Source organism: Rhinolophus sinicus, linkage group LG07 (assembly GCF_036562045.2).
Source record: "Rhinolophus sinicus isolate RSC01 linkage group LG07, ASM3656204v1, whole genome shotgun sequence".
Taxonomy (NCBI): domain Eukaryota; kingdom Metazoa; phylum Chordata; class Mammalia; order Chiroptera; family Rhinolophidae; genus Rhinolophus; species Rhinolophus sinicus.
The window spans coordinates 84399683-84426761 of NC_133757.1; the positions used below are offsets into that span (position 1 = coordinate 84399683).

The 27079-nt window shown below is 56.2% G+C and overlaps 4 protein-coding genes and 1 non-coding gene across 8 annotated transcripts; 2 read left to right on the forward strand and 3 right to left on the reverse strand.

Annotated features, from left to right (window-relative positions):
* Nucleotides 1-1415: 1415 nt before the first annotated feature.
* Nucleotides 1416-5757, forward strand: EIF3G (eukaryotic translation initiation factor 3 subunit G). The gene is made up of 11 exons (XM_019744892.2): nucleotides 1416-1525; nucleotides 1674-1720; nucleotides 2226-2309; nucleotides 2428-2516; nucleotides 2620-2679; nucleotides 3484-3588; nucleotides 3681-3870; nucleotides 4761-4868; nucleotides 4994-5130; nucleotides 5209-5315; nucleotides 5627-5757. The coding sequence occupies exons 1-11, from the start codon at nucleotides 1506-1508 to the stop codon at nucleotides 5640-5642; spliced, it is 963 nt and encodes a 320-aa protein (XP_019600451.1). The 5' UTR covers nucleotides 1416-1505; the 3' UTR covers nucleotides 5643-5757.
* Nucleotides 5407-13420, reverse strand: P2RY11 (purinergic receptor P2Y11). Of its 2 annotated transcripts, XM_019744891.2 has the most exons (13): nucleotides 13293-13420; nucleotides 13036-13206; nucleotides 12428-12529; nucleotides 12182-12232; nucleotides 11894-12064; nucleotides 11217-11293; nucleotides 10934-11041; nucleotides 10708-10831; nucleotides 10546-10624; nucleotides 10310-10439; nucleotides 10079-10239; nucleotides 9915-9998; nucleotides 5897-7091 (listed from the first exon to the last, which is right to left on the reverse strand). In XM_019744891.2, exons 1-13 carry the CDS (start codon nucleotides 13308-13310, stop codon nucleotides 6028-6030), a joined length of 2340 nt encoding a protein of 779 aa, XP_019600450.2. In that variant the 5' UTR covers nucleotides 13311-13420; the 3' UTR covers nucleotides 5897-6027. The 2 variants fall into 2 exon arrangements, with proteins under 2 accessions (XP_019600449.2, XP_019600450.2); XM_019744890.2 differs by lacking the exons at nucleotides 9915-9998; nucleotides 10079-10239; nucleotides 10310-10439; ... (7 more) ...; nucleotides 13036-13206; nucleotides 13293-13420 and adding an exon at nucleotides 8393-8843 and having other exon boundaries at nucleotides 5407-7091.
* Nucleotides 12296-12382, reverse strand: LOC141572974 (small nucleolar RNA SNORD105). Its single transcript, XR_012498563.1, has one exon. It is a non-coding gene; the product is annotated as a small nucleolar RNA SNORD105 (small nucleolar RNA).
* Nucleotides 13392-21883, forward strand: ANGPTL6 (angiopoietin like 6). 2 transcript variants are annotated; one of them, XM_074338204.1, is made up of 9 exons: nucleotides 13392-13708; nucleotides 14499-14578; nucleotides 15703-15808; nucleotides 17520-17590; nucleotides 18445-19027; nucleotides 19687-19849; nucleotides 20400-20587; nucleotides 20661-20931; nucleotides 21438-21883. In XM_074338204.1, exons 5-9 carry the CDS (start codon nucleotides 18452-18454, stop codon nucleotides 21626-21628), a joined length of 1389 nt encoding a protein of 462 aa, XP_074194305.1. In that variant the 5' UTR covers nucleotides 13392-13708; nucleotides 14499-14578; nucleotides 15703-15808; nucleotides 17520-17590; nucleotides 18445-18451; the 3' UTR covers nucleotides 21629-21883. The 2 variants fall into 2 exon arrangements, with proteins under 2 accessions (XP_074194305.1, XP_019600447.2); XM_019744888.2 differs by lacking the exons at nucleotides 13392-13708; nucleotides 14499-14578 and having other exon boundaries at nucleotides 15669-15808.
* On the reverse strand, nucleotides 21049-26371 carry SHFL (shiftless antiviral inhibitor of ribosomal frameshifting). 2 transcript variants are annotated; one of them, XM_019744893.2, is made up of 8 exons: nucleotides 26055-26371; nucleotides 25482-25605; nucleotides 25252-25301; nucleotides 23786-23824; nucleotides 23471-23620; nucleotides 22900-23003; nucleotides 22643-22797; nucleotides 21049-22147 (listed from the first exon to the last, which is right to left on the reverse strand). In XM_019744893.2, the coding sequence occupies exons 1-8, from the start codon at nucleotides 26073-26075 to the stop codon at nucleotides 21918-21920; spliced, it is 873 nt and encodes a 290-aa protein (XP_019600452.2). In that variant the 5' UTR covers nucleotides 26076-26371; the 3' UTR covers nucleotides 21049-21917. The 2 variants fall into 2 exon arrangements, with proteins under 2 accessions (XP_019600452.2, XP_019600453.2); XM_019744894.2 differs by having other exon boundaries at nucleotides 21846-22147; nucleotides 26063-26197.
* Nucleotides 26372-27079: the final 708 nt, after the last annotated feature.

Here is a 27079-nt window from a genome sequence, read left to right on the forward strand (position 1 = left end):
TAATTCATTCTTTTCTACTTTACCCTCTATAGGCTTTCAAAATAATCTTTCTCACAAGAAAATCTGGTCATACCGGGTCACCACTCAAAACATGTCAGTGATCTCTGGGGCGGCCGGATGGCTCAGTTGGTTAGAGGGTAAGCTCTGAACAACAGGGTTGCTGGTTCAATTCCCACATGGGCCAGTGAGCTGCGCCCTCCACAAGTAGACTGAAGACAACGAGCTGCAGCAGAGCTGCCAGAAGGGCGGGCCAGATGGCTCAGTTGGTTAGAGCGCGAGCTCTTAACAACAAGGTTGCCAGTTCAATTCCCCTATGGGATGGTGGGCTGTGCCCCCTGCAACTAAGATTGAAAACAGCGACTGGACTTGGAGCTCAGTCTGCACTCTCCACAACTATATTGAAGGACAGTGACTGATGGGTCCTTGAAAAACACACTGTTCCCCAATATTCCCCAATAAGAATTAAAAACCAAAAAACATGTCAGTGATCTCACCCATACCCACTGCCTACAGGATAAAGAGCCTACACTCTTCAGTTTGGTTTAAAAAGTACTTTATGATCTGATTCCCACTCTGCACCCCTAAATGCCCATTAATTGAGCACTTACTACATGCAGTCACCCTGTGGGTGCTGGGGACCCACAGGTGAACAAAATAGGCAAATGTCTGCTTTCTGCAGTTGACATTCTACAACAGTGTTTCACATAATGAAACTTTTTTTTCATTATCGCCCTCGTAAAGGAAAAAGATGGGATTGTCTTTAAATTTAATGTAAGTCAATCAATTTCAATTTAATTGCATTTAATTTCTCCCTAATGACTATGCGAGATATATATAATATAATGAAATTAAATACTTAGTAATAAGATTTTGTCTGAGAGGGTTGGTTTTGGAAGGCCACAGCCATTGTAAGTTTTAAGGATTTTTTGCCCCCCCCACCAGCCGGAATTAATTTGGGTCCTCTTGGGAACCATATCATTCCCATTGAGAAAGCATGCTTTAAAGGGAGAGCTGTACAATACACAAGTAAGTGTTAAAGATTATATCAGAGAGCCAAGAATTTACAAAGAAAAGAAGGGAGAGTGGTTGAGGGCGCCACTTGACATCTTGAGCATCTGAATCAGGAAAGTGCTCTCAAGACAAGGAAGACCAGCCTTGTTTTTATCAGCTGCAAAATGGAAATGATAATTTTCTCCTCACAATGCCTAGCACACAGCAAGCGCTTAATGAGTTGGCTTTATTGTTATTATTAATTATTTTACTTTATTATTTTTTTATGGAGGTATAATTAACAATTTTTAAAAAAAAAAAGGTAAACGGAGATACGCTTCTGCTCCTACTTGGGTACCAGCGCGCAGCAGCTCACACAACTGGCGCCTCCCCCTCCGTCCGCAAGGGGCGCTGTGGGCCCCGCGGCCGGGCTGTTCTAGGCCGCGGCAACGGAAGTTTCATTTTTCCCTCACTTCCTGTCTTGGCCCAGGCTTGGGCTGCGTGGAGGTTTTGCGATGCCTACTGGAGACTTTGAGTGAGTCGAGGGTCGCCAGAAGGTGGGGGGTGGGGGCGGAAGGTGCCTTAAGGGTCCTCGGGGGTTTTCTGGGGCCTGGGTACGCGGAGGCCGCGGGAGCCTCGTCTCGCTGACTCAACCCTTTCCTCCCACAAACTTGTCCCCGCAGTTCGAAGCCCAGCTGGGCCGACCAGGTGGAGGAGGAAGGAGAGGACGGTGAGTACGCCAGGTCGCCCGAGTCACTGCCGCCTGCTCTAGCCCCCTACCTTGGCACCGCCGTCCGACCCCGCATCTCCCCCCACGGCCAGCCTCTGCCCCGCGCCATCCTTATCTGGGCCCGCGAATCGCCAATTCCAGATGTTCACTGGCCAGTCCCTCTTCCTCCCCACGCCTCACAGCCCAAGCCCTCATAGCCGCTCCCCTACTCTGGGGAGGAAGTTGTAACAGCCTGCCTTCTGCCTTTGTACCAGCGCCCGGATGCTTTGATGGCCTGCCCCTGCCTTTATGCCAGGCGTCCCCTATCCTTGTCGTTGCTCTGGGTCACTACAGCCAGCTCAGTGTCCCCGCACAGCTGTCCCAGCGTACTTCCTGGCCAGCCCTCTGCCCTTGGTCCCACCTTCTTCAGGTCCTGGTGTGGGCCTCATCCTAAAGGCCCCTGTATTTCAGCTTGAGAGCTCCCGCCCCTTCACCTCACTTCTCCTCCCCACACTCCCTCTCACAGACAAATGTGTCACCAGCGAACTCCTCAAGGGGATACCTCTGGCCACTGGCGACACTAGCCCAGAGCCTGAGCTACTGCCAGGAGGTGAGTGATGACCTCCACTCCATCCCTGGGCTGCCGCTCTCCCCAGCCACATTTCCGCCTGGTCCCCATTACCCATGGCTCAGTTCCTCTCCCCTTCTCCCCTTCTCCCCTCGCCCAGCTCCACTTCCGTCTCCTAAGGAGGTCATCAATGGAAACATCAAGACAGTGACTGAGTACAAGATAGATGAGGATGGCAAAAAGTTCAAGGTGAGGCTGGGAGCGGTGGTGTGTGTCAGGTGGGTCCTTGGGCCCAGGAGCCTTGAGGACAGGAAGCCCAAACCTCTCTTCTCCTCTCCTCTCCCATCCACAGATTGTCCGCACTTTCAGAATTGAGACCCGGAAGGCTTCAAAGGCTGTTGCAAGGAGGAAGGTGAGACCGTGCTCCCATGTCTTGGGGGCTTACCCCAGGGCTAACTCAGAGGAATTAAGAATCCTTTTTCCCAGTGCCTTTATTTTCAGAAGTGAGGTCTAACAGTATTGGAGGAGAATTGAGGCGAGGGGTGTTTGTAATCTGTTGAGGCCCCAAACAGTCCAAGTTGCAGGAGTGGTTGGGTTGCTTCTTACGCTTCTTGACTTGTCTACCAGGAGGAACAAAGCTAAACATTTCCCTGAGGTGGTCATAGCAGTAGAAGTGGTAGCAATAAATCCATTTGGCACAGTTATCTGCACACTATGTGCCAGACCCCATGCCAAATGCCCTGTGGGAAGTGTTTTCTGATTTTGATCCCCATAGCAACCCAGGGAGGTGGGGAGCATTTGTGACCCCCATTTTATAGGAGAGGAAGCTGAGGCCCAGGTTGTTTAACCCAAGGCCCGCGAAGTTTGGATGACCCCTGCATACCCCTGAGCATTGCTCCCTGGTGGTAGCTGGGCCACCACCTGCACAGCACCCCCAGGAGCTGTTGGCTGTGCAGCTGTTTCCCTGAGTCTCTGTTCTCTCATCTGGAATATGGGGTGAGAGCTGCCCCTGCCTCCTGGAGCTGGCATGAAGCCTGGCACTCACTCAGGAAATAGGAACTGTCATCGTCAGTGCTATAGGGGGCGTTTGGAGAGGGTGGAGAGTGGGGTTTAAGGCTCAGACACCCTACAGGGCGCTGTTGCAGATCTGGGTACCAGGGGGTGGTGGTCCTACCTGCTCTTGCCCTGACCTGTCCCTACCCTGCCCTGAGCCCAGAACTGGAAGAAGTTTGGGAACTCAGAGTTTGACCTACCAGGGCCTAATGTGGCCACCACCACGGTCAGCGATGATGTGTCCATGACTTTCATCACCAGCAAAGAGGTAAGTGAGGCAATAGGGCAGGAAGGTGGTGGCCAGGCTGTTGGTGGCAGGGGTGCAGCAGCCCTCTGAGCTGCCCTTGCCCATCCTGTCAGGATCTGAACTGCCAAGAGGAGGAGGACCCGATGAATAAGCTCAAGGGCCAGAAGATCGTGTCCTGCCGCATCTGCAAGGGCGACCACTGGACCACCCGCTGCCCGTACAAGGACACACTGGGGCCCATGCAGAAGGAGCTGGCTGAGCAGCTGGGCCTGTCTACTGGCGAGAAGGAGAAGCTGCCTGGAGGTGCCGGGGGCTGGGGGTGTGGCTGGCAGGCTGTGCTGCAGGGGGACCGTGGTGGAGGGGGAGGCTGTGTGCCCTTCTGGAGAGCCCTGGGCTGTCTCCTGCTCTCTGTGAATGGGCTATCTCCATCGTAGCTGTCGTCTCCCAACCCAGTGTCAGCTCCACAAAGGCTGTGGCCACAGTCCGTGTTTGTGTATGTGTGAGAGAGACCGGCCGGGTGGGTGCTGTGACTGCTGGTGATGTCACCTGTCTCCTTGTCGGGGGCTGTGAGAACTGCTTGTGTGTATGTCTCCATGTGTAACTCACTGGGAGGAGTGGGGAGATGGCGACCCCGTGTGTGAGACATGCCTGCAGTGATTCTGCTGCGGACTTGGAGAAGGTCTGACGTGAGTGTGCCGTGTCTGTCTGCCATGGTGCGGCGGCTGCCCCGTGTGTGCTTCTGTGCACACACACCTGCGAGCAGACACACAGGTGACTGACTGCGGTCCTTATCCTTCAGCGTGATTTGCTGAGGGTAAGTTTGAGTCCGGACAGCTCTACATCTGACTTTGGGTGCGGCGTGCTTGTCACCTGCCGTGTGTGTCCCTGGGGCTTTTCCCTGCCCCGTGTTGCTCTGTGGTGAGAGTAGGCCGGGTATTCCTCAGCTCTCAGCCTTGTAGGCACTTCAGACCCAATCAAGCCTCATGACTTTTTGCTCTTCCTGTGCTGCTGGCTTCCTAGGTGTGAGCTTTATGTCATCATGGCCACCAGGCCTCTGAGGGACCAACCAGATGCTTGTGGCTTTGACAGCTGGTGCCCGGGCTATGTCAGGGCTGGAACTGCTGGCATCGTGGGTGGGTCTGTCCCTCCGCTGTGCCAGGGTGAGTCCTGCCCTGACTGCTTTTGGTTTCCAGAGCTGGAGCCTGTGCAGGCTGCCCAGAACAAGACAGGGAAGTACGTGCCACCAAGCCTGCGGGACGGGGCCAGCCGCCGTGGGGAGTCCATGCAGCCCAACCGCAGAGGTGAGGCAGTGAGGGCACCCTGGCACCAGGCTGCTAGGCAAGCAGCTCCCAGTACCCAGTGATTATCCCGTGGGTGGGGCCCAGGCAGGCCAGCCCCTCAGAGCTTCCTCTCCTTGCCTGCCCAGCGGACGACAATGCCACCATCCGTGTCACCAACCTGTCAGAGGACACGCGTGAGACTGACCTGCAAGAGCTTTTCCGGCCCTTTGGCTCCATCTCCCGCATCTACCTGGCGAAGGACAAGACCACTGGCCAGTCCAAGGTGGGCTTGTGGCCATGAGGGGTGAGGGGTCACCTGTCCAGCTGTGCCCTAAACACCCTTCTCCCTCCCCACCCCCAGGGCTTTGCCTTCATCAGCTTCCACCGCCGTGAGGATGCTGCACGCGCCATTGCTGGGGTGTCCGGCTTTGGTTACGACCACCTCATCCTCAACGTCGAGTGGGCCAAGTAAGACTGCTCCCCTATCCCATCACCATGTCACAGCTGACACTCGGGCTGACTGGGGCCCCACACCAGTTGAATAGCCACCAAGTCTTCCGGGGTGCAGGTCATTTATTGTCCTTTTCATCTTGAGGGGCCACTGCCATTCGTGGCCGAGCCAGGCTAGTCACCATAGGTCTGGCCCCACGTGTGTCCTGTGCCGTGCCTCACCCCGAGACCCCAGTTGTGTGTGTGTGGAGGGGGGCAGGTCTTGGGGCTCCCTTGGGGTCTGAAGACCCCACACTCGCTCTCCTCATCACTCCTGTCTCCCTCTTTAGGCCGTCTACCAACTAAACCAGCTGCCACCACTGCTACTGCTGGGCCTCTGGCCCCAGGACCCTGCGGTGACAGAAAGCAACCTCCAAGAGCAGGGGGCTCTAAGGGCAATAAAAAGGCTCCAATCCCCCTATGCACGTCCTGTTTATATATGGGTGTCACCTACCTTGTGGCAGGTGGGGTCAGCCTCCCCCTCCCCTTCCTGTATGGGTTTGCTCCCTGCTCAGTGTTGGTGCTGTTGGCGGAAATACTTGCTGCTCTGGCCTGGGTGCTCAGGGTTCCCACCACAGGCGTTTGGGGGAGGAAGTGGCAGTTTGGCACCTGCTGTGTTCTCACCCCTGTTCCCCTGCAGGGTCCTTTTGGTGGGGAAGAGGCTCGAAATGTGCCAGGTCATGGACTCAGCTCAAGTGGCTATGACAGTGAGGGGCAGAGCTTGGCCAGAGCTCGCAGTGTTCTCTAGGGCCTGGCCCTCCCTGCAGCCGAGGCAGTGTAGGTGGCAGCAGCCCGGGCTAGGTGCTACCGCCATGTAGAGCAGCGGGTGGATACAGGTGGCCAAGGGCACGAGGCTCCGCGTCACCTGGTGGCCCACGTAGGACCTCAAGTCCAGCGCCGCCTCAGCCTGAGCCACGTCTGCAAATGCTGGGCAGCGGGCTATCCAGCGCTGCCGGGCGGACAAGTTGAGCACCTGTGTGACATAATAGGGCACGTAGGAGCTAGCGTAGAGGGCTACACCACTGGCCACCAGCACTGCCACTTGCATTTTCTCAGCTGCTGTCAAGCCGTGGCTGCGTAGCACAGCCCGCCCGAGGGCGCTATAGGCCACCAGGGTGAGCAGCAGCGGCAGGACACAGCCCAGTGCCACCAGCACCAGGCTGTAGACTCTGTAGGCCTCGAGCTGGTTACCCGCTGTCCCCAGGCACTTGATACAAGCCCCAGGCCTGTCCACAGTGCAGTTGCCTTCCTGGTGTGGCGTCGTCAGGTGGGAGAAGCTGAGTGTGGGTGCAGCCAGCAGGGCTGCTAGCGCCCAGCCAGCGGCACTGATGGCCCAGGCGTGCTTGGGCTGCAGGTGGCTGCGGGAGAAGAAGGGGTGAACGATACCCAGGTAACGGTTGATGCTGATGCACGTAATGAAGACGACACTGCCCAGCAGGTTGCAGACAAAGAGGAAGCGCTCCAGGCGGCATGTGACTTCCCCATAGCGCCAGTGTTTGGGTGGGTACAAGTAGGCGGCCAGCGGGGGCAGCGTCAGGGCATAGAGCAGATCGCTGATGGCCAGCTGGACCGAGAAGACCACAGCTGGCTGCCACGGGCGCTGCTGCTGTGTGCTGAAGCGGTAGAGGGCCAGGCCGTTGCCCGCCACAGCCACCAGGAACTCGACCACCAGCATGGGCCACAGGAAGCTTTCCTGGAAGTTGTTCAGGATGCGGTCAGCAGCCGCCAAGATGTTGGGTGGGCAGGGTGGGACACCTGTGGGCAGAGGGTGTCACCGAGTGAACCCTGTTCCTCCTCAACGTGGCTCCCACTACTTTCACCAGTCCTGAGTACCTGCTGTGCACCAGGCCTGCATAAACCCTTTGGATACGGAGTTTCACTTCTGTCCACGCCTATGAAGGGTGTCAACTGCAGCTGGCTTTTACAGAAGGAATGGGGCCCAGGAAGGTCAGGAGCCCAGAGTCTGTCACTCAATTGATGTTCAGTAGGCTCTGTGGGTCTGGCACCCTCAAGAATCAGCTGGGGCAAGAACCAGGGGGTCGCAGGAGCACGTAACCTGGCAGTGATGACTGGGAGCCCTTAGGCCTGGGGTGGAGGAGCAGGAACCCAGGGGGCTCAGACCCCACTGTAATCCTCCAAGTCCCCACCTTCAGAATCAATCACCCCTGTGATGCCACCAGAGTCCAGCTTCTGTCATCTATCTGGACCAGCAGTTGCTTAGGCCCTGGCATCCCAGCTCCTTGTCGGTCCTCATCAGCTCTCCCCACAGCCTCCAGAGGGCGCCTGTGAGTACCTGGATCTGGTCGCATCCCTCACTGGAAAATACAGTTCTCACTGATTTTCCCCTGCTCTTTCTCCCACCCATTTGCTCTCATCTGCTCTGCATGACTCTTACAGTCTCGATGCTGGCTTCCTGGTTGTTCGTTAGACACATCCTGCCTCTGGGCGTCTGCACTGACTGTTTTCTCCCCACCTCAGTCACAGGCTACATACATCCGTAAGGCCGTTTCCTTCACTTCCTCCTCCTCTGGTTCCAAGAGGCCTGTTCTGACCACCATAATATTGCCACTGCACACTTTGGCTCCCTTCCCTGCTTATTTTTTTCTCCACAGCCTGTATCTCCATCGACCACTGTGAGGAAAATCCCCAGGAAAGTATCCCTCTTGAGGGCAGGGAGTGCCAGCTTCTGGCTCCCAAGCACCCAGAACAGCACCCAGGACACTGGAGCATGGAGGAAGAGCAGAACCCTGGAGTTGATTCCCTCTCACACACCCCTCCCACACTCGGCCTGCTTTCTAATCTTGAGAAATGGCCCGTCACCAGTGGGTCCAACAGGCTGGCCACTGTGCTAGGTGCACAGACCCCTCCCTGGCTGTTTCTGTGCTCTCACTTCTGCCTATCCATCCCAGCTTTGGGCTCCCAGTAGCTCTAGGAGGAAGCTACTGCCCAGATAAGATTCTTAAACCATCTCCCCATACCCTCCACCCGTCCTGGGCTGCAGGGGCCAGGGCCCTGGATGTGCCCAGCTCAATGACCCAGCAGCACTCGCTCCTCACCTGAGGTGTTGGCAGCCATGGCCCAACAACTTGCTTCTGGGTCTGCTGCACTCGCTGTGTCTTCGTCCCCTCCCAACAGCTCCACGTTCAGGCGGCTGAGCTTATAGTTCAGGCACCAGCCTCCCTTCTGCGTCGGATTTCCTTCCTCATTGAACTTTCTAGATCTGGGTCTGTTGATGGGGCCCTGAGTTTGGGGGAGGAGCCCAGGACCCGGGACCCAGAGCCGCCAAAGACTAGAGCCAAATATGCCCACTTCCCTCATTCGCAAAACAAGGTCCTGCACTTCCAGTGCCACGCTGGGGGTCAGAAACCAGGTCCAACTCCCAGGGGCTGCTGGCCTCTGTGAGACAGAAAACTCGTAGGCAGTCAGGGACATAGCCATGGTGGAAGGAATTAAGGCCGACACCTTAACAAAGCCAGAGGAAATAACTTCACAAGCTGCAGGGCCCACCAGACTATCAGCTCGGGTGTGTGTGGGAGGACCCACCGAGATTAAGTAGGAGGTTGGGGAACCAGCTCCTTTATGAAAGGAAACTTGTTACAAAGCCATTCAAACTGCAGAGCCCGCCAAGATTAACTGCCCAGGTACAGGAAAGGGCCAATCAGCTTGCAGTTAACAATTTCAAACTGCAGAGAACATGTGCAGTCTAAAGAGACCAGGTAATAGCCTTTTGTCAATCCCGGGTGTCAGTCAGTGAAGTGGTCCCACACCTGGAGAGGAACAGCCCATCCCAGATAAAATCCACAGGACCCTGCGAGCCAGGCCATTTTTGAGCGGTGCTGTTGCTTGGGAGGCCACTCCAAACCCTCTGGAGTGTACTTTTTTTCCTAACAATGCCACCTTGAGCCTTGCCCCCTTTTTGCCTTACCTTTCCTGGGGGCCCACTCTAAACTCTTTGGAGTGTACTGTCCCTTTTAATAATGGCCCTTGAGCTACTGCTTTCTGCCCGGGCCCACTTGTTTCTTTGAAGTGTACTTTTTCTTCTAAAAAACTGCCTTCACTACTTTACCTCGGTATCTCAATTCTTTGCTCTGAATGCCAAGAACCCGGATACCGCTTCAATGTGGGCTCATCCTTCGGTAATGTAGTGGCAAAGCTTCCCAGTGTTCCTCCCCGAGGCCCAGGTTTGACCCCCTGGGTGTGGGAGCCAAGCCCCAACTTCTCAGCAAGAAGGGCCCACTCTCCGGTAACATCTGGGTCCTGTGCCCCAAGTCCCCCCATTGCAAACACAGCCTCTGACTCGTTGGAAATCAGTGTTTATTAGAGTAGGAGATTGGGGAACCAGCTCCTTTATGAAAGGAAACTGAGGGCTGTACCTGGACACCCAGGCAGGAGCCCAGGGCAGCACCTCTCGGGCCCCAATCTGGGGCATTCCATCCTCTGCTCAGGCTTGGCCTTAGGCCACTTTCTTAGATGGCCGTGCTTGGCCTCGCCCAATGTCCCGAGCAGCCCGTCGGGGCCCCAGCTTGGCCTGGGCCCCCCAGGGCTTGCCCTTTGCCTTTGGAGGCCTCCGGTCACTGCCACGGTCCAGCTTCCGCTCCTTTACCTGCCGCTTCTTGCTTGGAGGCCCAGTGGGCCGTCTCCGTCGGGCCTTTGGGAACATGTCTGCAAGGAGAGACTGTCAGGGCTACCAGGGCACAGGAACAGGCCCACGGTGCCCAGCTGCAATGACTCCTGCCACGCACCTTCATCAGGCTCCTCGCCCACTGCCTGGCGGAAATACTCTGCTTCATCCTCCTCCTCCTGGCCAGCCCCCTCTGCCTCAGGGGGGGCCCCAGGGTCCTCAGCATCGCTGTCCCCATCAGCCTCTGCCCGTGCCCGCTTCATGCCTGCCAGGCTCTTCTTCCTGGAGAAAGGTGTCGGTCAGTGTGGCAGCCTGCACCCAGGACCCACCTCATTACCCGCCAGACACACACTTGTGGGCCTCTCGCTGCTCCTGCTTCCGCTGGACATTCTGGGCCTGCTGGTCCTGCCTCTGGGCCTTGAGCCGCAACTTCTCCTCCTTGGCTGCCAGAATGGCTTGCAGCTCCTCCTCTGTTTTGTGCACTGAGAAGAGATGGTTCACCAAGATCCAAATGTGCCCACTGCATCTTGTGACCCAGCCAGGAGGGCCTCAGACCCCTGGCCCCATGCCTGCCAGTCCCGTCCTCACCGAAACTGTGAAACAGCACATTCCCTTCCCCAACGCCCTCCTGGATCTTGATAAGCTGCAGTGTCATCCGAGGCCCAATCTGGAAGGACATGGGGGCAAAGTCAGTCCTTCCTTGGGGTCTAGGGGCTGCCAGAGGAGGCCACTTCTGACACTGGGCCTCACCTCAGTGAGCCGAATGGCACTCTGCTGGGCCCGCATGTTGCCGCGCCCTGCGATAGCCTGGGGCAGCTCCGTAATGTTGTGTTCACCATCAGGCTCTGCCTCGCTCTCCGACAGCCCCGCGCCCCTGTGCAGGGGGTACACACAGCTCAGCAGGGGATCCCAGGCTCCTGGAACAGTTCTGGGTCCCCTTGGACTGTGGGAGCCTCCTACCCCACCCGCTCCTCACGTGGCCAGCAGCTCACTGATGTCCTGCAGGCGGCTCATGTTGGGGAACTTCTCCTGGAGAAGCTTCTTCATCCCTCGACTTGCACCCACAGGAACAACTTTGATGCTACTGTAGGGGCCGGAGTAAAGAGGAGAGTTAGGGATCATGGGATCAGAGGCCAACCCTACCCTCTCCCTTTCTCCCTTTTCCAGTGCTTCAGGGCATTTACTTTCAGACTGATCAGGCTAAGCAGCAGTGTTGCCATCAGCTGGAGGCAGAGCAGCACCGCTGCCCCCATACTCACTAGTGGCGGAAATCCAGCTCCTGGGAATCTGGGTTGTAGTTGATGAGAAGACAGCGCTTGATGGTGTTCAGGTTCACCTGGAAGAGAGAGGATGAGGGCATGGCACCAGGTCAGCTGCCCCCGAGCCTCACTGCATGCTGGAGGCCAAGCCAAGCCCTGTGGGGACTGATGGGGCTGCAAGTCGTGTCTGTGGACTGCTGGCTAGAAATCCTGGTTCTAGGGCCCTCCGAAGGCCACCCACACCAGACTTTCTGAGGATCACATCTAACAAGCTGAATTTGAGACCCGCTAATACCAGGGATTAGGAGCTGGGACTCAGGAGCCAGACTGAAAAATACAATCCTCCCCCACTGCCTTGTATCTAACCTCAGACTAGTTACTTCACCTGTCAGCCTCAGTTTCCCTCTCTGTAACATGAAGTCATGACAATACATGCTACACCACTTAAACCAGCACTCAATAAAGCACCACTGGCATTTTCCACCTGCCAGGGGGGAAGGCAGTTCACAGGGAGCCCCTTGCCTCATGTCACACAACATAAATGAGATTTGACTTTGGAAGCCAGAGATTTCAACCTCAGTGCTGGGAAGTGAGAACTGAGCAATCAACCCCAGGGCCTGTGTGGTACCTGCTATCTGGCACATCCACCCACACCTGCCACTCCAGGCCCAGCCCACCTTGTGCACATTGATGGAGGGGAACAGGTTCTGGAACATGGTGGCCATGAGCTTCACATGCATGCCGTGGGGACCAAAGCTATTGAGCACCAGGAGAGGCGGGTGGGTAAACTGCTGCTCGTGCATGCGGTGCCGGCGCAGTGAGGAGACCACGTCACGCACCAGCGTGTACTGTGGGAGGGGAGAGGGGTAGTGAGGAGTGGGTGACTGCCAACCACTCATGGCTGGCACCATCCCCCAAACCCAGCTCCCACCCCACATGGCCCTCACACCACCTCCAATCCTTACCTTGTTGATCCGGAAGGTCAAGGTGGGGCCTCCTGGGAGGCGCATCAGCTTCTACGGAGAAGAAAGGATCGATGAGGGTGGAGGCTTCCAGCTAGGGAGCAGGGGGAGTGGGAACCTCTGCCCCATCTCTTCAGAGCGTTTACTTTGAAGCCAGAATCACAGCAGTTCAGAGGCACATGGGTTCATCATGAGAGTTGAGGGAGAAGGAGAGTATGGGGTAAATGAGGGGTGTGGGTGTCCACTCACAAAGTAGATATTGGTCTCCGTTTTGCTCAAGATCAGGAAATGTGTGACCCCAAGGGGCCCAGCCACTGCCACACAATCCTTCAGAGAATTTTTCTTTCGTACCTGAAAATTAGGAAAAAGAACGATCAGACCCCTTTTTCAGCAGATTATACACTTAAAACTGCATGCCTTTTCTTGCACCTAATCCTTCCCAGAAGGGAGGTTGGAGTTGGGATGGAGTGGAATGCTCTTGGCCTCTAGAGCCAATCAGACCTGAATTCGAGTACTGCCTCTTGCTTACTGTGAATCGCCCCATTCTGCAGATAAGCCAACTGAAGCACAGCGAGGTCAGTTAACTTGCTCCAGGCCTTTCACAGAAGCCAAGTTTCTAGCCCAGTTCTGCTGATTCCAGAGTCCCCTATTATCCACCAGTCCCAGGCACCCACCTAAACCCCAAGCTGAGCGCGCTCATCTGCGCGCCCTCACTGCTGCTCCGGAAAACCATGAGAGGCCAAGACGATGGTCCCCACACGAGTCTCTTTCTCTACCCAGGGAGGCTGAAGCGCTGAGCGGTTGGAGCCGCGACAACGGGGCCCGGGGCAGGTGGAGGAGGGCTGGGGGGTGCAGACCTGAAGGCGGGTGGCGGTGAGCGGCTCCATGACCCGCCGCAGGTCCAGGCTGAGCTGCCGAACGCCGCGACCCGCGCGGCCCCGAGCGAACACGAACGAGTGCGGCTGCGCGGCGTAGGCCTCGAGGCTGCGGAGCTGCGCCTGGGCGCGCGCGCGCTTCTGGTGCCGGGACTACGGAGGCGAGAGGCGAGCGGTGAGCGTTGCGGCCTCGGCCCGCGCCGCCCGTGCCGCCCGCCTCCCCGGCCGCCGCACCTCACCCGCCCTGACTGCCGCATGCCGCCGTCTACTCCACGAGGGCCCTTCTACAGGCCGCTTCCGGCGCCACACCGCTCACTTCCGGCACCGGCGAAGCTATCACGTGAGGCGCCGCCGCGCCGTGATGTCACCAGGCAGGCTTATGCACCAGATAGCGAGAGGGGAAAAAAGAAAAATCGTTGGAGGTGTTGCTATGGAAACACCTGGTGCCTATTTTTACGGAAACGGGGGTGGGCCGCGCGGCACAGGGAGCTGGCGAGAGCGCTGAGAAATGAGTGGCGGGTTCGAATCTTGCCTCCGCCAGTTCTGCCAGCTGTGCGATTTTGAGAGCCACTTTCCCCACCCCGAGGCTCCTAAAGGACCCTAACGAGAAGATAATAATAATTTACTCTCTGACCTGCGAATTAAGAGAGACAATGTACGCACAGTGCTTGGCACAATGGTGCTAGGCACTTGGGGAGCAACCAGACAAGCGGGGTAGCGCGGTGGCCGTTACTCCTTTGGGCCCCCAGCTCCTGCGAGCCATCTGTCCTCCCCCGGGGCCCAGTCTGCGGATGGGCTGAGGATGGAAACTCCACATCACCTTCTGGAAACTTAGGGCAATGTGGGCGAGTGGTGAAAAATTCATCCCCTCCCGATTTCCGCTCAAAGCCCCAGTTTTGGCCTCAGGCCTCTGGCTTCTTCCCCAGAACCTTGGGGTGGGGGGAGGGACGCCCCCAACATCTCTCTCCCTGTCCCATTCGCTTCCCTTCCTCCATCTGCCTCCCCTCCCCCATCTGCCTCCCCTCCCCATCTGCCTCCCCTCCTCATCTGTCTCCCCCTCCCCAATTCTTCCCCCACTGTCTCCTCTTCCCCATCTCTGTCTCCTCCATTTGTCTGTCTTCTTTTCCCCCAACTTTGTCTCTGCCATCAGTTGTCTCTTTTATCACCTCTAAGTTTCCATCCTTCTTTCTCTGTCCCTATCCCCATTTCTCTCTTATCCTCTCCAGACTCTCCATGTCTCTCCCCTTCTCTGTGTCTCAAACTCTCCCTTCTGTCAGCCCCTCTGTGTGTCTTAGGAGGTTTTTTTTCTCTGCTGCCAATGGGGGAAGCTGGAGGGGGCTGCGGGTGGGGGGCCAAGGGGCCCAGTATGGGGGGGGCCTCAGCCCAGGCCGGGAGCCCAGCCTGGCAGCCTCTCTCAGATCTGGGACGACCATTTCCTCTTTCAGGCCCGGAGTCCACTCAGGTTACGAGTTCAGGACCGAGGACCTGGGGAAGGAGGCTGCTGGTCTGCAAGGCCTTCGCACAGGTTAGAAACCTCAGGCCTGTGCTCTCAGGTTGGGGGGTTCTGCGTGAATCTCTTTGTACCCTTGAGAAATGGCTGTCTGGTTTCTTCTGCCTGTTTCTGTCCCTGCATGACTTGACCTGGGTGAAGATGTGACAGTGTGTGTGGGAGACAAATGGACACATGCGTGTGGTAGTGGGGTGTGAGCTGGTGTTGGGGCTCGCTGTGTACCTGGTCTGCATCTCTGTGCTTGCTGGTGTGTGACCCCGTGTACCTGGGTGTGTATGTGTCTGATACACAGGTACAGACACACTCAGCCCACAGGTTTTCCTTTCAGTTGTGAGGTTATGTGTGTGTGTGTGTGTGCGCGTGTGTGTGTGAGAGGGACCATATTTTGAACACACAACTGTTGCCTGAATCTGTTGTTTCCGGTTGTGTGTTTGGCAAATGGAATCTGTGTGTGTGTGTGCCTGGCAAATCCACCTACCCATGCACACACAGATTCCGTCTGTCTGTCTTTGCTGCTTTGTACAGCGGTTTGCCTGTCTCACTGGGTGTGTTGCATGTCTCATGTCTTTGTGCTGCACTGTTATGTGAGCACGGGTGTGTGTGACTGTCACAGCACATACATGTGAGTTCTGGAGCCAAGCTTCCTGGGCCGAATCCCATTGCCAACATTTTCGGGCTGTGTGACCATGGGCAAGTCACTCACCCTCTCTGAGGCTCCGTTTTCCCTGCTGTTAAATGAGGCTACACACAGAAGGCAGCTCAGGTTGTGAGGATTAAATGAGATAAAAGGTGTAAACAGTTTAGAGTCATGCCTGACACTGCAGGTGCCGCTGATGTTGGCTATTGTCCTTCTCTGTGGTGTGTGTGTCTGTCTGAGGCCCGGATCCCCTGATCCTGGGGCCTGCAGCCTCCCATGCTCTGTGCTCTGCAGTGGGGGGAATGTCCAGGGCACTGACCTGTGTTATCAGGCTCTGGTGGCCTGGCCAGGGGGGTCTGGCAATTCGGCCTCAATTCTCATGTGGGAAATCCTAAATATTTACAGTTGGAGCTCCTGGGTTCAGCATCACAGTTCTAGTCCCAGGCTCTGGAGGGCCAGGAGGGGCTCATTACCAAGCCTCCTCCCTCCTGTTCTCCCCCAGCCTTTCCCCTTTCCTAGCTCGGAGGCCCCTGCCAGAACCTTGGCTCCTCCTCAGACTTCTGTGCCTGCTGCGAGACTCACTGGATTCAGGGTCTTGGTCGTGAAAGGTGAGAGAACTGGAGGGTGGGAGGGCAAGTGAAGTCTGATTCTGTCTGTTGGGAGACTGGGGCCTCTGCTTGACTGGGGGCTTCGCAGGCCTTCTCACCCCCGCTGAGACTCTTGTAAGGCAGCGTGTGTTACACACTCTAGCTCCAGGGGATGTGGTCCATTTTTGTTGTGAGGGGCCTGGTGTCTTCAAGTAGACAAGGAGATGACCCCACTCACCTGTTGGGAGCTCCTGCTTAATGTGCGAGTTCAGTCATAAATGTTCCTTTGTCCAGCTTAGAACCCCCCAACCCTCCAGTTCCCACATGATGACTCAGAGTAAAAGCTGAAGTCCTCCTCAAAGCCTCAGGGCCCTGCACACTTTGCCCCCTCACCTCCCTGCCCCCATCTCCTCCCGCTCTCCCCCTCGCTCACTCTGTTCCAGCCTCACAGGCCTCCCTGCTATTCCTTGGGTACATCAAGCAAGATCCCACCTCAGGGCCTTTGCACTTGCTGTTCCTTCTACCTGACTGCTCTTCCTCTTCTCTCTCTTCCTTCAAGTCTTCACTCAAGTGTCATCTCTTTAAATAGAGGCCTGACTCCTCTATTTAAAATGCCACCCAAGCCCAGGATTCCCACCCCCTTCCCTGTTTGAGTTTTCTCCTAAGCACTTACCACCTTCTGACCTATCTACTGTCCATTTTCCCAACTAGGATGTCAGCTCCTCGAGGGCAGGGATTTTGTCTGTGTTGGTCACAGCTGTGTTCCCATTGCCTGGAATAGCTCCTGGCACACAACAGGCGCTGAACGAGTGTGTGTTGAATGTGTGAATGAGGCAGCATGTGTGACAATGGTGACCATAGGACATGTGCCTGTGTGGCGACCAGGACATGTGGGTTCGGATATAGTGGAACTTGGTACAGGGATGATGAATGGACACATGAGACATGTTCTGAATGTCTGCAGGTACACATGGGAGGCATGTGTGTCCCCCATCTGAGAAGCTGTGAACCCCAAGAATGAAGGCAGTGGTGGCCCGTGTGTGGACCCTACAGGGTCAGGGGTAGGTGGCCTCAAGTACACATCCTCAAGTGAGGACACTTGTAGGAGGCCACCTCTGTGAGCTGGGGAATATCTGGGGGCGCAGCAGACCTGGGGCATGTGGGTGTTGGGGGTGTGTGTGGCACCAGGCACTGTTTCAGGTGCTGGGGACAGAGCAGTGAACAAAACCCAGACTTAGCCTCTGGAGGGTGATATTTTGGTGGGGGAATTCAGATAGTAAACAATCACAAGTAAATGAGGCAATTTCAGAGAATGATAAACGCTAAAATAAAAAAGATGGACTGTATAGGGAGTGTTCAAGAGGGGCAAATCTAAATGGGGTAGACAAGGAAGGCTTCTGAGGAGGGGACAGCTGAGCTGAGGTCTGAATAAGGAGAATGAGGGAGCCATGTTAAAATTCAGGGAAGAATGTTCTAAGCTGAAGAAGGAGCACATGCAAAGGCCCTGAGGCTGGAGAATGCCTGGTACGTTTGAGGAACAGTAAGGAAGCCAGGGTTCCTGTTACCGAGTGAGCGAGGGCTGAGTGGGAGGAAGTGAGGGCAGGGAAGGGACGGGAACAGGATGCAGGGTCTTGTGGGCTTTGGGGAGGACTCGGGCTTTTACTCAGAGGGAGGTGAGAGCCATGGAGGTTCTGAGCAGAAGAGGGATGTGACCTGACTTGGGTGTTCACAGGCGTCCTCTGCCTGCTGAGGGAGAGACCAGAAGTTGAGGACAGACGACTGGAGACCTGGGAGGCAGCTGCTGTAAGGAAATCCAGATGTTGTGTTGAGCTGGGATCATGGTGGGGGGGGGGGGGTGTCGATAGTGGGATGTGGAGGAATTCAGGGTCTAAACAAGAACTGGTAGTCCTGGCTGAGGGGTTGGATCTGCCATGAAGAAAGAGAAGGTATGGATGACACTGGACTTTGGTCTGAGAATGTGGGAGATGGGGTGTCCACTACTAGACTGAGACTTGCCTCTCACCCCACCTCACCCTCTCCGACCGCTTCTGCTCCAGTCTTCAGAGGTTCCTTTAGTACATCAGGCATGGTCCAGCCTCGGGGCCTTTGCACTTGCTGTTCCCCCTGTCAGGTCTGCTCTTTCTCAGACATCCCCACGCCTTCCTCCCTCACCTCCTTCAGGTCTTTGTTCAAATGTCACCTCCTCCAGGTTTTCCCTCTTCTCAGATTGCCCCCGTACAGATCCCCATGTCTCGCTGCTCTTTATCTTTAGCACTTAGCGCCATCTGTATTATAATACACTTCATTAATCTTATACTTTACTTTGTTCCTGATGGGCAAGGATTTTGAGTTTTGTTCCAGACTGTATTCCCCCAGCACCCAGAATTGAGGTCGGCAACAGTAAGCCCTTAATGAATGCTTGTTGAATGAATGTATGAGCCATGCAGTCCCGCAGGGCTTCTGGAACTCAGTGGAGAGGTCAGGGCGGTATCCCACTGGGTAGTTTCCAGCCTCGGGAGTCTGTAGACCCGGAGCCACGCACGTGTATACACGTGCATTCCCGCGTGGGATCAGCTGGGTGTAGCCCGGTCTGAGATTCAGGGCCGAGTCTGGGTTCCCGGGTCCCTCCCTCCTTCCTGTTTGTCCTCTGCCTGCAGGCCCGCCATGTGGGCGCCCGGGCTGCGCACGCTGCAGCTGCTGTTCCTGCTGGGTGCATCGTGGGCGCGGGCAGGCGCCCCGCGCTGCACCTACACCTTCATACTACCCCAGCAGAAGTTCACGGGCGCCGTGTGCTGGAGCGGGCCAGCATCCATGGGCCCGATGCGGGAGGCGGTGAACGCCAGCGAGGTGGCGGCGCTGCGCGTGCGCGTGGGCCGTCACGAGGAGTTGCTGCGCGAACTTCACCGGCTGGCGGCGGCTGACAGCGCCGTGGCCGGCGATGTGCGCGCACTGCGCAAGGACAGCCGCGGCCTGAGCGCGCGCCTGGGCCAGCTGCGCGCGCAGCTGCAGCACGAGGCGGACCCAGGAGCAGGGCCCGGCCCCGAAGCGGAGCCCGCCGCCGCACTGGCGTTACTTGGGGAGCGTGTGCTCAACGCGTCTGCGGAGGCGCAGCGTGCCGCCGCCCGTTTCCACCAGCTGGACGTCAAGTTCCGCGAGCTGGCGCAGCTGGTCAGCCAACAGAGTAGCCTTATCGCCCGCCTGGAGCGCCTGTGTCCAGGAAGCTCGGGCGGGCAGCAGCAGGTAACCCCGTAGTCCCCCCAGAATCGCAGCCACTTCATGTGCACATTATCTGTAAGATGGGTCTCCTGCAACCCCCGAATCTCTTAGCAGCAGTTCCGGAAATCTGGAGTTCCAAAAACTGGATTCCTACCTCCTCCCATAACTCATTTGGGTCAAAATGCAACTGTTGGCTATTTAGTCTTTACTTAATCCACTTCATATGACTATTCTTAGGATCCTGTAATCAAGCATATTGTGAGGAGAAAGACCAAAGCTCCGTGATGTGGAGGTGTTATGTAATACTCAGTATACACCCTGTGCCACTGTTTCTAATTCCTGCCAGATTATTATGAATTCTGGAACATGTCTGGCTCTGGGTTTTGACAGCCCCGACCATACAGGGTTGTGGGGGCATTCGGTAAGTTAATACTCGTCGTTGGAGGTACTCATGTTATCCCTACTTTATAGAAAAGTTGGAGGCACAGATTGGTTAGGCTGTGCACACCAGAGCAGGCATTTAGGCCCAACTGTCTGCTCTTGACAGCTACTTAGGCTTTTGGAGAGGCTCAATCCATGCTCCAGCCTGATCTCCCACCCATCTGGGTGCTGGGAGATTTAGGAGCTGAGTGGCCTAGGCTGAAGGTTAGTGCAATCACATCTGATTTTCTTGGTCTCCCCAGGTCCTGCCACCACCCCTGGTACCTGTGGTTCCAGTCAGTCTGGTGGGTGGCACGAATGACACCAGCAGGAGGCTAGACCCAGCCCCAGAGCCCCAGAGCCAGCAAGAGCCCTTGGCTTCTTCCATGCCCACAGGGTACCCTGCTGTTCCCACCAAGCCAGCGGGTAAGATGAGGGCAGGGCTGTTGGGGGTATGAAGAGCCAGGGGACTTCCAGTGCAGCATGAGTATAAGGAAACAGGAGTCAGGATTTTAACAGCAGATTCCTCTCATGGTGAGAGGGCTGGAGGAAATACTTTTAATCTGGTGATGGAACATGGAGCTATGGCTCCTACTCTAATAAAGACCAAAATGTTTACTATGGTATGAAAACAAGAGAGGAAGCCCTCTTATATTGATGAGGGGACAGGGAATTTAGGACTGCTACTTTGGTGAGAATTTGAGCTGGTTCAGTGTGCCATGTTCAGGACTTCTATTCTGGTGAGGAGACCATAGAGCCAGGATTAAAAAACCCCAGGCTCCACATGTGCTATAGTGAAGGAAGAGTGACTTAAGGATCTTATTCAGGTAAAGAAATGGGTATTGGGGCTCTTATTTTGGTGAAGGAATGGGAGAGGCAGGACTACTATTCTGATGAGGGTACCAGTGAGAATTAAAATTCTTACTCCAGTAGGGGTTGGTTGGTCCGGGCCTCCCCCATATCTCTGTGCTCACAGGCCCATGGCAGGATTGTGCAGAGGCCCATCGGGCAGGCCATAGGCAGAGTGGAGTGTATGAGCTGCAACTGGGCCGGCATGTGGTGTTGGCATGGTGTGAGCAACAGCTGGAAGGTGGAGGCTGGACTGTGATCCAGAGGCGGCAAGATGGCTCTGTCAACTTCTTTACTACCTGGCAGCACTACAAGGTGGGTGCAGGTAGGCAGGGCTGGGCAGGGGAGGGGACCAGCTCCTAACTTCCTGACTTTCCTGCCCTGCCAGGTGGGTTTTGGGCAGCCTGATGGGGAATATTGGCTGGGCCTTGAACCTGTGCATCAGCTGACCAGCCGTGGGGACCATGAGCTGCTGGTGCTCCTGGAAGATTGGAGGGGCAGGGGTGCACGTGCCCACTATGATGGTTTTTCCCTGGAGTCTGAGAGTGACCACTACCGCCTACGGCTTGGCCAGTACCATGGAGATGCTGGAGACTCTCTTTCCTGGCACAATGACAAGCCTTTCAGCACTGTAGATAGGGACCGAGACTCCTATTCTGGTAAGGAGCTCTTATTCTTGTGGGGGGGAAGGGGTGTAGGGGAGGAAGGACTCCTAGTGAGGGAATGAAAGAGTGGGGTAAGACTTCCCTTCTGGTAAGAAGCAGGATATGCAAGAGAACAGAGGATAGGACTTTTATTCTGGTAGAACAGGGAACTCAAGATTCCTTTTCTGATGAGGCAGTAAGAGTCAGGACTCCTGTTCTGGTGAAAAGCAGGGCATGCATGTGGGGAGTATGGGGGTGTTGTGAGAGCTAGGACTTATTCTAGAAAGGAAATAGAAAAGATTGTTTTCCTGGTAAAGGAATGAGGGGTAGAGCTCCTAGTTTGCAGAAAATGTGGGGAAAGTATGACTTGTAGTTTAATAAGGGGCTATGGAAGGAATTACGGCCATTGCTCTGAAGAAGAAAGTGGGGGCCAGGGGATGCCTGGCAAAAGCCTTGCATTAGTGAAGTACTGGTAGAGGCTTTTATTCTGGTAGGAGGACATGGACTCTCTCCTCCCTTAGGTAACTGTGCCCTGTACCAGCGGGGAGGCTGGTGGTACCATGCCTGTGCCCACTCCAACCTCAATGGTGTGTGGCACCGTGGTGGCCACTATCGCAGCCGCTACCAGGATGGTGTCTACTGGGCTGAGTTTCGCGGTGGAGCTTACTCTCTCAAGAAGGCTGCCATGCTGATCCGGCCCCTGAGGCTGTGATCATCTGTCAGTCTGTCCCCCAGGTCCCAGGGGATGTTTGTCAGCAGAAGCCGACGTGGTCGTGGCCACACCTCCTGTGTGGTTCAGTGCATGCCATGTCCCACAGACCTTCCTGTTGTCATCGATCTGCTCCCCAGGGCCCTGAAAACAGCACCCAGGAATCCCCCTGCCAACATCTCTTAACCCAGGCGCCTCCCCAAGGGCATTTAGATCTCGGTTTGAGCTCATATTTTATAATAACACAAAATATCCACAGACCGTGTCTGGTTTGCATCTCCACCTGGCAGGGTCACTCCCTGTGCCCACCCTCCTCTTCCTCCTCCTCCTCCTCCTCCTCCTCCTCCTTCAGGTCGTCCAGGATGAGGTTGTCCAGGTCTTCCAGCAGGCCCTCCTGGCTCAGGCAGGTGGCCACTGTGGAGCCACTGCTGATGTGGGGGTTGCTGGGGTGTAGGACTTTTGGCAGGTGGTTCTGCTTCCGGCTCTTCGGGTGTGCGCAGGACGTCCCAGGCACGTGGGGCTCTGGGGAGGGAGGGGTTCTGAGGTCACATGAGACTGGGCCAAGGAGGCTGAGGCCACAGGCTCAGAGCTACAGGAAATTTGGAGGTGCAAGCCACAGGAGATCCAGGGACATGGGTGTCACCTGAGGCTCCAGGAGACTACACAGGGGCTAAGAGCACAGACCACAGAGGCAGAGACCCCGGGACATGGGTGTGGGTCACTGGAGGGAAGTTACAGAGTCTCACAGGCAAGACCATGGGGAAGTGGGTGTTAGGAGGAGCAGGGGTCCAAGATGACCTGGTGTTGGAGGCCATGGAGACTGGGGAGCCATGGAAGACATGGAGGGAGGAGCCGATGACATTGGAAGTGGCCATGGGGACAGGCCTTGGGAGGCACGTGGAAGAAGGAGGCAGAGACCCTGGTACTTAAGGCCCCAGAGGTGGAGATCCCAGGAGTCAAGGCCAAGTAGACAGCCCACAGTGGGGAGAATCCACCGGGGATGAGTGGCGTCCTCACCTCGCCGGTTGTAGCAGTCGGCAGCTGAGCAGGAGTGGGTGTTGGTGCTGCGGTGGTCCATGTCCCGATCCCGGCGCGGAGGGAGGATCCGTGTCGGATACACAGGAAAGCCGCAGCCGTAGCAAGGGGATGAGGACCCCATCTGTGCCCAGCCCCTGGGGGTGGGCAGGGCCATGAGGGTCCAAGGGAGAGGGCAAGGCTGGGCCAGGGCAGGGGTAGGGCAGGGCTGAGTCTAAGGTGGGGAGTCAGGACCTCACCGAAAGTTGTGTCGGCACTTTGGGCAATGGAATTCAGCCACGCCCCACATCTTGTCACATGGCACAGGCTCATAGCGCTTCCGACATTTCCTGCATCGGGACACCTGGAGGTGTGCAGAAGGTAGCAGGCTCACTATCAGGGGGAACTCTGTTAGCTCGCTATTGGCCACAGTGGGAATGTTTATACCACAGAAATTGGCAAACACTAGAAATCTGGGGTCCCCCCAACCCCTCTCCTCCCACCCATAAGAGCTGATTGTTAAGCATTGACCAGAAGCACGAGCACACCATTGGTTAAGGGGGTTTAGATACCAGATTTGGGGCTGTGGTTTCGGGGTCAGATTTGATTGCTATGGTAGCTGTCAAACTGTGGAGTCAGAGGTCAGGTTCCGGGGTAAGGGTTGAACTCCTCAAGTTGAAGGTCAGATGTCCAGCTCAGGGTTGGGGGTTGGGGTCTGAGATCGAGGTTGAGTTCTCAGAGGCTGATGTTCTTAGGTCAGAAGGTCAGACATTGAAGATGGGGGTTGGGAGTGGAGTTCAGGACAGAGTCAAGGTTGGACTGGGTTATCACCTCCTTCCGCTGGGGTACGCGGCGCCACCAGACATGGTCACAGGAGGAGCAGGCAAACTGCCGGTCCACAGCAGGGATGAGGTCTTCCTGGGCACGTTGGAACATGCGTAGGTTGGCTTGTGTCAGAGGCAGGAGGGAGGTCGCTACTGCCTGTGGAATGAGGGGGGATGAGCACGAGAGGGTGGTCAGCCTTCCTCCACCAACATAAGTCTCAGCCTCCTCTCCTAGCAGATGCACCCCCTCCTCTACAATGACCTCACTCTCGCCCATGGATGTCCTCCCGGTTCCACCTCCCCCAGTCCCACCTGGACTCACCTGGATATCCTGGTCCTGCTTCATGTCCTCTGGTGGATCCTGGGTGGAGACACCAGGGGCAGAGGCTGGGGATTCAGCTCAGGCCTCTTTTCACCGTGTTTGTTGGCGGCCGGGCTCCTGGATGGGACCCTCCCAGCCCCATATAAGAGTAGGGTGTTCCTAACTCACAAGGAGCTGATTGGCAGCGCTCTTACTGAGACCAGGTACGTGACCTCTGTTACCCTCATAACAGTCCTGAGAGGTGGGCAAACCTGTTATCTCCATTACTCAGATGGGGAAACTGAGGCCCAGAGCCAGGAGAGGGCTTGCCTGAGATCAGAGCAGGCCTGGACCCCATGCTCCCTTACTGCTGGTTAAGTACCACACATTTGTTGGCATTGGGATGAGTTAGTTGCCTCTTTGAGGCCATGCTGCTTTAGGCTAAGTGTTCAGTCTCTGAGTTCAGATAGATGCAGGTTCGATCCCCAACTCTCCATTACTTCTAGCTGTGGCAGTGTGGCCGAGCTACTCCCCCTGGGTCCCTAATGAGGGGCATCTCAGAGCCCAGGCTCTGACTCTGAGTGGCTCGGGTTCAAATCCCAGCTGCCACTTGCAAGCTGCATAATCCTGGCCAGTGACTTCATCACTGTCTCAGTTTCCTCATCCATAAAACCTGGTGATAAATAATAGGACCTGTCTCATGGGGTCGCTTTGGTGATGAAATGAGTCAACAGGTAAAATTCTTGGAATCCTGCAGCAAGGAAAGTGCTCAATCAATGCTAAATGCTACTCTTTATTTTTTATCATACTCTTTATAGGTATAAATGTCAATGTATAAATGTAAAGAGTATAACACATACTTTATTATACTCTTTAACAACTCTATACTGGTCTTCCAGGCAGGCAAACTCCACAGTGCATCCGCCACCAAAGCCATCTAAAGGGCAAAGTGGCCATGATGTGTCTGTGTTTTAAAGCATTCATTCATTCATTCATTCATTCATTCATTCATTCATTCATTCATTCAACAGGAGCCCTTTGCCCCCTCTCCTGTTCCCCATCTCCTGTTCATCCCAGCCTGTCTGCATGTTCCTTTGCTCACACTATTCCCTCTTCCAAGAGGACTATTTCAGACCCCTCCATTCCCAGGGATCACTCTTTTTCAGCCTTGATCAGTTGACACCACATCCTCCAGAAAGCCTTCCCTGACCTCTAGAGCTCCTCTGTGATGACATTAATCCTGGCTAGCGTCACTAACTAGTTTCATGTCTCTCTCCCCCATTTAATACCATTAGCATGGAATGAACACCTACTGTTTGCAGGCTCCCTGGCAGGCCACACAGCCCTTCTGTGAATAAGTAAATATGGTTGGACCATGAGTTGTGGACTGGCAGTGCATTGAGTGGGGCTCACCAAGGATGGGCAGGGTTCCCTCTGTTCTCCCTCCCCAGTTACCCTGTCCTTTGAGCGGAGGGGGGACAGTTTACCTGGGTATCCAGGTCATTACTCAGTTCCTGTCCATCTTTCTGCTTTACTCCTGGTGGGGAGAGTTAAGTGTAAGTGAAGGGCCCTTGAAGGATCTTGTGGGAGTTTCAGGGTCTCCGGAGCCCCAATACAGACCCTCCCCAAGAGATGATCTCAACTCTTCCTACCCTCCGAACAGACCAAGCTCCCCCGCGCGGAACACCCACCAGTCCCGGGAACCCTGCCCGCTCACCGTACACGATGGAGCGGCCCACTCCGGTGTGGTCGCTGTCAAATTTCCTCATCAGAGTCCCCGCCTTCCTGTTGGAGACCTTCCCATAAAACTTCTCCCGGAGGCGCCGGACGCTCTTCTCCAGCTGGGGTGGGGACAGCGGGGCTCGGAAAGGGGAAGAGAGCGATTGCCCCTCCCTATTTCTAGGCATCCTTCTCCGGGCCTGAACTTGACCCTTGGTTTTGGCCTTCGCATCCCCCACCCCCATCCCTCCATGGTATTTCCTGGAAAAGCCAAAGTCCCCAACGGGCATTGGGGGAGGGTGCGGACTGGGGCGAGCGTCCTAGGCTCGGGAGGAGGCCGGCCAGGTAACCCCTGGCCTCTGACCCTTGACCCTGAAGCCCCTGCTTTTCGCCCAGGGGTCCGCATTTCGCTCAAGAGGAGGTGGCGGTCACTCTCCTTTCTGAGGGAGGCGGACAAGGAGGAAGGTCTGGGCTTCGGATGGAGTCCCAAGGAACTGCGAAGCCCCCTCTGCGGCCCGGCCCTTCCCGGCGTCTCTTGATGGCCCCCGGCCCAGCCGTAGCCATCTCCTACCTCCACACCTTCTTGAGACATGGTGGCAGTCACGAAGGTCCCCGCGAGGGTCCGCACTGCGCGCTCAGCGTCCCCCTACCTGGGCGCGCCCCGCGGTCCAGCCGCGCGCAGGGCAGGGGGCGGGGCTCCGGCCGGCTCCTCCCTTCCTTCCCGGCCCCCTCTTTCGCTTTCGATTGCAGGGAAGCGCTAGCTCCACCCTGGCTCCGCCTCTGCTCTTGTGCCCCAAACCGAGGAGGGCTCCCGGGGTCCGCACTCTGCGGCTGAGCGCGCAGACCTCCGCCAGGAGAGGCGGCGCGGCCTCTGCAGTCGGTCACATGTCCCCACGCTGCGCGGGGTCCGCGTCTTCACGTCCCTCGTGGGGGCGGGGCCGCATCGGAAGGCCGCTGCGAATCTCGGGCTCCCCCTTCTACCCCCGCCGCAGCTCGCGCTCCCCTAGTTCATCGCCTTCTCCCCTCACCCAGGAATCAGGCACTAATTAAGACCTGGGCACCTTCCTGACTCTGAGTCTCTTACCCGGCCACATCCCCTCTCTGAACCTCAGTTTACTCCTCTATAAAATGGGGGTGATAAGTGACTACATTCTGGGGTGTGTGTACGCGTGCGCGCCAGGATTCCAGACCCCGGATAGAACGCTTAGTAGCTCTTGGCATGCAAACTAGTCGGGCCAGCTACTCGGTGTCCGTCCAAAGGGACAGGCAGTGGGGGGATGGGGGGGTGCGTGTTGAAAATACAGGTTCCTGGTCCCAGCAGTCCGGCAGAATACGGCAGTCAGCGGTTCCAGGGAAACCTGGATTGTATTGTAAATCCAAAGGTTGAGAACTCCGAGCTCCACGACGATTCTAACCCACCCAGCACAGGGGGCTGGAGGGGCTCTGGCCCAGTTTGGAGATTTCAGGGATGGCTTCTTGGAGAAAGGGACGGCTCGTATAGAGTCCTTGGAGTTTGAGGTCTTAGCTAGATGAAGCACAGAGTGGGGAGAAGGAAGCAGCTGGTGAAAAGACCCCAGAAGCAAGAGAGAGTCTGAC